The sequence below is a fragment of the Elephantulus edwardii genome, unplaced genomic scaffold (assembly GCF_000299155.1).
Source record: "Elephantulus edwardii isolate Elephantulus edwardi_28Jun2011 unplaced genomic scaffold, EleEdw1.0 scaffold00077, whole genome shotgun sequence".
NCBI classification, from domain to species: domain Eukaryota; kingdom Metazoa; phylum Chordata; class Mammalia; order Macroscelidea; family Macroscelididae; genus Elephantulus; species Elephantulus edwardii.
Window position 1 is genome coordinate 14,946,934 of NW_006399827.1, and position 9,246 is coordinate 14,956,179.

A 9,246-nucleotide genomic window follows, 5' to 3' on the forward strand; every position below is an offset into this window, starting at 1 on the left:
CATTCCATGTCCCAATCACCAGTGTCTGCTTACAACTGTTCCTCTTCCTTTGTATTTCCGTACTTGAAAATTCAACCTCCTTTGCCATTTCTGTTATCTAAATGTGTTCTGTTGTGTAAAAAAGAAAATATGTACAACAGAACACATTTTTTTAGCAGGGTAGCAAGTAGTAAATGTTGGAGAAGGTGTGGTGAGATAGGAATTCTTAAACATTGTTGGTGGAATTGTAAAATGGTACAACCACTCTAGAAGGCAGTTTGGCATTTCCTCAAAAAGCTGAACATAGACATTCGATATGACCCAGCTATTCCACTGCTTAGAATATACCCTGAGAAAATGAAAACTTAGGCACAAAGACTAGTACACCAATGTTCATAGCAGCATTATTCACCAATAGGCCAAATGTCCAACCACAATGGAATGAATTGAGAAATTATGGTACATTTACAAAGTGGAATACTGTGCAGCACATAGGAGCAATGATTTTATAAATTATTACCCAACATGGGAGGGACTGGGGAGCATTATGCTAAGTGAACTAACTCAGTCCCATAGGACAAATACTGTATAAGACCATCATTGTAGAACGAGTACAAGGATTCAAGGGGGGATGTATAACCATAGGATCACATAATTTGAAAGGTAGAGGGAGGGGTGGGTAAATGAAAGGGGAAAGATCTGGTGTTAAAAACAATGTATACGAATTTTATGAATTTTGTATGTAAACCAGTATAAAATAAAAGAAAAAAATTTAAAAAAAGGTCATGCTAGATTGTTACTGGGTGCCATTGTGTCATCACTGACTCAGTGACTATGTACAATAGAATGAAACACTACTTGCTCCTGTACTGTTCTCACTCTTCCCATTGTTGCAGTCATTGCATCAACCCATCTGGTTGCGGACCTTCAGTTCTTCGCTGACCCTCTATTTTCCCAAGCATTGTCTTTCTCCCAGAGTTGGCCTCTCCTGATAACATGCCCAAAGTATGTGTGACGACAGCTGGTCATCCTCCCTTCTCAGAAGCCTTGTGACTGCACTTATTCCAACATAGATTTGTTTGTTCTTGTCCTAGTCTATAAAATAGTTAATACTTTTTGCCAAAACCACACTTCGAAGGTCTAAACTCTTCTTAGATCTTCCTTATTCATTGTCCAACTTGCACATTCATGAAGTGGTTAACAGTACCTTTTCTTGAGTCAAGCACACTGTGCTATAGTGGGCTGTGCTACGTGGCATTTCTAACCATTGGTTTTTATATTCACCACGTGACTGAGTAGCACGATACAAATGTGATCCACCAAAGGCAATTTCTATACAATCAAGAAAGAAGAAGCAGAGAGTGCAATGCTTCCTGCATGAGACAGAGCTAGATCAAAGCTGAGTCATATCAGCAGTCTGGAGAGCAGCGGATGTGGCAGAGAATGAGAGACTGGCACGAGACGGACCTGAATTGGCTCTGTTGCCCGATGGAGCCAGAACAGAGCACCTTGCCTTAGGTGGAGTGGAGAGGGGGACACATAGAGTTGGCAGACTGAAAGGAGCTTCGTGACATGAGTCCAGAGCCACGAGGCAGGAGGAGGCCTGCCTGCGAGCAAGTCTGAGAAGAAGTTGTCTCGATTGAAGAATTGTATCCTGAGTGTTTCTGACCTGAATTGGCCTAGAGGTAAGAATCTTTTGTTTGGAATAGAGCTACTGTTTTCACACAGTTGGGGAAAACACATAGATTTTTGGGCTTTGGTCATTAGCACACATACATGTGCAAAAATTTTTTCTCACAAAATGTTTACATATTTTAAACATATTTCTTCTTCTTGCCTTTAATTCTGGCACAATCGTATAATGTTTTCCAAATAAAACTAACTCAGTCTCACTGATGTTGGTTTTGATTCATAACAATCTGCTTTTAGATTTCCAAAGCTGTAAATCTTTATGAGAAGAGATAAGACTGCTTCTCTTTCTCTATAGGTGATGCTAGTGGATTTGAACCACTGACCTTTTAGATAGCAGCCCATGTCATGTGTAATGTACTTTACCACCAGGGCATCTTGTTTTCCTAATAGGTTTACAACACTTAACTAACTTTTAAGAAATATTTCTCTTGACATGTATTATCTGACATTTCTCTTAATAATACTTTATCTTGCTAAAGGGATTAGAGTCACTTCAAAGTAAAGGATCATTTTTCTTCACTTACATTTCCCTAGGGAGGTCAACTTGATGCTTTATTGATCATATTGGTACTCAATCACTATATGTAAATTGACAGTAGTTGATTAATTTGCTTGGAAAAGATAATTAAGGTGCAAAACCTCAGTCAAAATATAAGCATCCCTCAAAAGCCAGTGAGGTTTTACTATCTGCAAGAGTTGGCATTGTGAACAACTTTCTAGCAAACAACCAAATCTGTGGCACACGAAAGGGAGTGGATACTCAGCACTCCCCAGTTTTTGTTCCTGTTGAGCATAGAGGAGAACAGAGCACAGGTCCTTTGGGGCTGAGTCTCATGTCTCATACTACTGGAAGGAAGCACTTGACTCAAAAGGCCTGGGTCTTCTCTGAACTTCAAGCATTATTTTTCTTTTCCTATTTTTCACTACACATCTTCCTGCAGCTTCCAAAGTAGAGGTGATTAGTCAGACTCTATGTGTAGACCGTGCCACCTCTTAAATACGGGGCTTTGTATGATGAACTCACAGGAAACAATAGGAATAGGAGTATAGGTATCAACCCAGATGCAGACTCCTAAGGCACTCATTGTCAAAGGTGATTGAGAAGTTCCTGAGGTTGTGAGCACATACATCTTTGTGTATGAGATGCAGATAGAGTCGTGATCGCTCACTCTGTTACTGTGCCCTGTAAATGCTATTTACAGGGACTCTAAGAACATAGCACAAATTTATATTAAGAGCACAAAAAATTTCACACAAGCCTCCCCCAAACTCTAAATTTGTGGTTAGACAATGTTGTTATGTGCTGTTGAGTTGGAATCAATTTATAGCTGGCTTCCTAGTGGGTTTTCAGAGGCGATAAATTACATAGAAATGAAAATACTAAGGAGGTGTACTCTTGTGAAATACACACCACACATGTTGTTGATAGGTGCCATTGAGTCAGAACTGATTCATAGCAGAACTGAGTCTCCAGCAGATTTCAGAGGCTGTAAATTGCATGGGAGGACATTGCCCATCTTTCTACCTCAGAACAACTGGTAGATTCAACCCCCTTCCTATCTTGTGACCTCTAGGATATTAGATCTGTGCATAAATTATATATAGTCTATTTTATTATGCACTTTGCAAAAATTTTGTTTTTTTTCTTCTCCCTCATACAGTAAAAAAAGAGTACTCTTTCTTTAAATGTCTTTGGACCAAACAAGACAGAAGCTAATAAAAGGAAATATCACAAGACCAGAACTTCTGTGCTGTAAATTTTAAGTTTATTAGAAAATAGACAACATAATATAGGAAGTTAGAATGAGATCCTGAGAATAGACTTGGTCTTCTTCATTCTTATTAATAAGAAAAGGTGTTTTCAATATATGCTTCAGAATATGATAAGAATTACTTAAGAAAAATGCATATTCTTCAGTCTTGATGCCATGAGGGGCAGCAAGATGTCTTCAGTAAACTACTAGGAATACCTAGTGGTAAATAAGGGGCTACTTAGCAGCAGGAAGTCCTGCAGGTGGTGCGGCAGGGGGCAGGCTGGCAGCAGGGGGGCCTGCAGCAGGGGGCCTGCACAGAGATGGGGTGGCAGCAGGTGGAGGCCCAGCAGCAGGGCCTGCACACCACAGCTGTGCAGAACGTGGGGCAGCAGGAGATGGGCCTGCAGCAGCCTTCCTGCAGGCAGCAGGGGTCACAGCAGATGGGCCTGCGGCAGGGCTCACAGATGGGGCGGGTGCAGCGGGGCACATAGGTGACAGGGCGGCACGCGGTGGTCTGGCAGGATGTGGGGCGGCAGCAGCAGGGGTCTCTGCAGCAGCAGGGCTGGCAGCAGCCTCCCCCACAGCTCAGGGAGGAGAAGGAGCCACAGCAGGAGCCGGTCATGGTGGAGTGTGGGGTTGATGTGGGTGAGACTAGTGAGAGCAAGTGGGAGTTCTCAGGAGTGAATGTCTTCCTCTCCCTGTGGGTCCTTTATATACCCTGGCCAGGTACTGATTATCTCCTGAGGTTGCAAGATCATTTCCCTGGTTTTGCTTACTTATTCTAAAATGACATCATTAGTTTAGTAATTTCTCTAGACATTTTTTCAATTGCACATGTATTTATCAAAGCCTGTTTGTTTTCCTTATTTAATGGAGACTCATTATATCTTTCTATTTATGAATTTAATAATCCTAACTTCAAAGTCTCCAATTATCTTTATAGTTCAGCTATGCTTGTACCTGTTGATGTTTTGATAACACAAAGTAGCTGTCATGTATTGGGATTACTTAGGAACCAAACCAAAGCCAAACTTATTGTTGATTCCGAGTCAGTCCACAGCACAGAGTAGAACTGCCCATTAGGGCTTCCAAACCTGTAAATCCTTAAGGAAGTAAGTAGATGGACATAAATTTCTCTGATAAAGCAAACTGGTGGGTTTGAACTTCCAACTTTTCAGTTAGAAGTAAGTTTTTAACCAGTGCACCCCCAGCGTCCTTTACTTAGTGACAGTGGAAATTTATTCCCCAACTTGTATATTTTTATAAGTTTCTTGGACAAAACAAGTTGAGAGTGATTCTAAAGTAGCTTAAAAGGCATGGAATCAGCAAACATGGAGTATACCTGCCATTTTTGGAGCTACAAATATAATTCTGATTAAATCCACAATCAACATCCATAGCAACAGTGGTCAAGAAATCAAAAGATGTGCTCTATTCGGGGAATTTTCTGTTAAGGTCCTTCGTAAAGTCCTAAAGAACAAGGATGTCAGTTTGAAGACTAAGGTGAGCCTGACTAAGCCATGATATTTTCAACTGTGTCATGTGCATCTTAAAGTTGGATAATGAATAAGGTTGACAGAAGAATTGATGCTCTGGAGTTGTGGTGTTAATAGAGTATTGGATATACCATGGCTACCAAAAGAAAAAATACATGTGTCTTGGAGGAGGAAGTGCAAACACGGTGCCCCTTCGAGACAGAGATCATGAAGCTTTGTCTTGGATACTTCAGGCATCTTGTTAAGAGGGCCCAGTCCTTGGAAAATGCCATCATGCTTGGAAAAGTAAGAATATGCAAAATAAAGGAAGACTCTCACCAAGATGGATTGTCAGTGCCTACCACAGTGGGCTTGAGATGGAGAAGATTTTGAGGATGGCACAGGAGAGGGCAAGGATGTTCGTAGGACATGAGGTGTAAACACCTTGATGATATCTAACAACAACAACAAAGCCTCAAATCATCAACCAGCCTGTTCCATTGGGCAAATTGAATGAAAAGACCTTTTGAAAATGATAAAGCACATCTTTGGTGACATCGTCTCTAGGGAGTTGTACTGTTAACCCAATGGTGACACCTCTTGGGCAGTTTGAATCTACCAGCAACCTCAAGGAAAAATATGGGCAGTCACATCCCATGTGATTTACAGCCTCTCCAAATCCAAAGGCAGGTCAGCTATGCATTACATGTGACTCCAACGCAGTGACTTTTGATGTTTTTCATGAACAAGCGTGTCACTTTGAGAGCTAAGGTGCACCAGACCCAAGCCATGTTATTTTCAGTTGCCTTAAATACATCTGAAAGTTAGACAATGAAGAAAGACTAAAGAAGAATTGGCACATGGAATTATGATATTGGTAAGGAATATTGAATTCACCATGGACTCCCAAAAGAACAAAAAATAATATGTGAAAAAATTGCATTCAGAATGTTTCTTAGAAGTGACACTGGTGAGACTTCTGTTCATATACTTTGAGAATGTTGTCAGGAGGGGTTCATCCTGGAGAAGACATAGTGCTTGGTATATTAGAGGGCCAGCAAAAAAGAGGAAGACTTCAAGGAGGTGGGTTGAGATAGTGCTGCAACAATGGACCCAAGCATGTTGTCACTACAGTGTTACATTCAGTGGTATGTAGGGATCTCTATGATCTAGACCTGACTTGAGGACACCCAATACCAGATCTCTATTAGCAGTGATGTTTGTGTGAGCTATATATATACTTACTGATTTCCTTTGTACTTTTCCAGATTGAGATTTGTTGCTTTTGTTGTTGTTGTATACTGTCAAGTTGGAACTAACTCATACTGACCATGCAGCAGGTTTTCAGAGGCAGTAAATCGCCAGAGAGTTGATTGCCCATTTCACTCCTGCAGAGCAGCTGGCAGATTCAAATGATGCACTTTTGGGTTGACAGAGCAATTCCTGACCATTAGGCAATGCATTTCATTATGTATAATCTTTATAATGGCCAAAACTATTGAGCTGTATGTTCAAAGCATCTTGCTAAATGAAATAAGTGTATTATTTATACTCTTGTTAATGTTGATTACAATACTCATTCTGAAAACACCTATGGGAGCATTGCATATTTTCAGAGTCCCAAGGACAGAGGAATGGGGTTGTATTCTATCGCCTATGTTTAAATACTGTCTGTTTCATTTAGCAAATTACTCAGTGGATTTTTTAAAAAATTATTATTTATAGGAAGGCTAATTTTTTGAACCGTCTTAAGGTACTAAAAGTATTCAAATAAAATCCTCAGGAGTTGAAGAATTGTTTCCCACACAACTTCAGAAAATTTCAAAACATATCCTAAGGCGATAGTTTTACAGTTGCACAGAATGGAGTAATTACTGAGCACAATGAACAAAGCCACCAATGTGGCGAAGTAGGACCTCTTGGGTCCATATTGCCTTCTATCAGCACAGCAAAACTTCCAGGTAGTGAAATCAGCTGAAACTGTCTCTTGTCCTGCCTTGCCTCCATCCTGGTGGCTCTTGTTTGGTGGTTCCATTCCTGCTTACTAAACCAACTGTGTTTTTCTCGCTTCAAATTGTCACAGCTTCTAGAAAGTGGTCCCCAGGCATTTTGTAGCCTCTGTCTCTAGATTTCCATGGCTCTGGCCTTCTTCTTTACAAACCACATCTGTCCTTCTAGATCTACAGCTGACTGCTCATTTCTAAATCTGTTGAATTCCTCCTCGCGGTTCTGCCAACCACAGTGATAATTCCAATCTGGAGAAACACACATGACTCAAGAGCAATCATTGAGTTCTGGAGAAGGAAACACATCTTCTGTCTAAGAAAAAGTGTAGGATGAAGGAGTCTCTAGAAGGCGAACAAGCAAGGAACATGCAGGAAGTAAACAAATTAGTTTAGCTAGAGAATTATTTAAAATGTTGATCAAGAACATATGGAAAGGGATCGCAGTTATCCTGAAACGAGAAAAACTGTATAATGCCCAGGAATCCAATGACCAACTGACCAGGTATACAGTAGATGGGCCTGGTTAGAAAAGAAGAAATGTACCAGACATCTAAAAGAAAATATAAATGACCAGGTGAAATGAATTACCTGAGACCAGAGGACTTCCTAAGAATGTGACCCTGAGATGCACTTTTGATCAGGAACCAAAATTTTCCCTGAAGTCACTTTTTATTTTATTTTTTTTTTTTAAATTCATTTACTGTTAGACATTTTCTTCCCCCCCACTCCCTTCCACCTTCCCCAGTTCACTTGGGAATGCACCTCTTATTCCAGATTGCTCTCATACATATCAAGCCTAATCATATATTCCATTCAGACAGTTCTTCCCCTCATTTGTTCCAGCTCAGTGTTCATTGTCTAGATACTCTTAATCACCTTTTAGCAGAAAAGCTCAATGACACTTAAGTGATATTACCCATTAGACTGATATGCCACTGAAAAACTGAGTTCAAAAGATCAACATTAGGGGGAGCTCTGGTGGCCTAGTGGCAAGGAGCTGCAACTACAATCCCAGAGGCACACGGTTCGAATCCACCAGATGCTCTGCCGGGGAAGGAGGGACAATCTCCTCCTGTACCAGTCAGATCTGATTTGACGGTACACTCACACACACACACACACACACAAAAAAAAAAGATCAACATTAAGTCTAAAGCAAAGATGAAGAAACTAAAATGCTGGAAATGAAACAACCAGACTACCATTAAAGAGACTTTTGGTAGACATGCTGTATGAAATATAACCAATGCCGTTTATCAGTTTGTATAGAACTTGCCAAATGGGAACTTCCTGTGCTAATTTTCACCAAAACCATAGTAAGATAATATATAAAAATGAATGTGGAAAACAAATTTGACTTGTAAGTCTATTCACTGGTAAGTTTCAAGCACTTACAAAGATAATGCTTCATTGTGCACGTACCAAATACTCAAGAAGTTTTCCTAATGGGCTTCTTGTTGTGAAATTATCATACTTTCTTCTTGTTTTCTCTATTTTAAACAATGTGTCCAGAGTGATGAGATAATTGGGGGCAAAAAGATGATGCCTTTCTCTCTCCTATATTCTTATAATTTATTTATTCAATCGTTCAACAAATAATTACTGTTTACTTGTTGTTATATACGTTGAGTCAGAGCTGACTCATAGCTGACTCTCAAGTGTGTTTTCAGAGGCTCTAAAGCACATTGGAGGAGATTGCCATCTTTCATGGTGAATTCTGACTGTGCTCCTTCCTTCAGAGTACAAATCCTTACCAATAGGCCACCAAAACTCCCTACTGATTACTTACTAGGTGTAAAATAGTGTACAAACCAGAGAGAAACCTAGTAGTGAACATATTCAATCAAGAACCCTGCCCTCACAAAACTTGCTTGCCTGACTCTTTTCAGGGACTAAGTAGGTATTCCCAAGCATACAAGGTACACACTTAAAAAACAAAAACAAAGCAAAAACAAAAAAACCACAACACTAAGAAAACAAACTCTTTGAAGTCATATGTTAGGAACACAAAACACATCCCATAAGGAAACATCAAGAGTTAGTTTTCCTAAGGAGCCTAGAAGATGTTAGTGACAAGAATAAAAATGCATCCAATGTAGATTAATGCTAGCACTATTCGCACCACGCTGGCACTGTTTCACTAGTAAAGTGTGTTTGGAGTTCAAGATGACAATGGTTCTAACTAGGACTATATTACTCACTCTCTTCATAGGAGCAGTGAGTACAGAATTGGTCACAGGTGTGCTGGCAGAGCATGGAGAAGGTGAGATGGATCCTAGTTTTTCAAGCACAAGGCATTCAACCTAGGGAAACCAAGATACTTATTGATCTTATCAGTCA

General features: G+C 40.1%; 1 protein-coding gene across 1 annotated transcript; it reads right to left on the bottom strand.

Annotated features, from left to right (window-relative positions):
* Positions 1-3,662: 3,662 nt before the first annotated feature.
* On the bottom strand, positions 3,663-4,080 carry LOC102851973 (keratin-associated protein 2-1-like). The gene has a single exon (XM_006889439.1). It carries the CDS (start codon positions 4,045-4,047, stop codon positions 3,664-3,666), a length of 384 nt encoding a protein of 127 aa, XP_006889501.1. The 5' UTR covers positions 4,048-4,080; the 3' UTR covers position 3,663.
* Positions 4,081-9,246: the final 5,166 nt, after the last annotated feature.

Coding starts and splice junctions, on each gene's coding strand:
- LOC102851973 (XM_006889439.1), bottom strand. CDS start 4,047: ATGACCGGCTCCTGCTGTGGCTCCTTCTCCTCCCTGAGCTGTGGGGGA.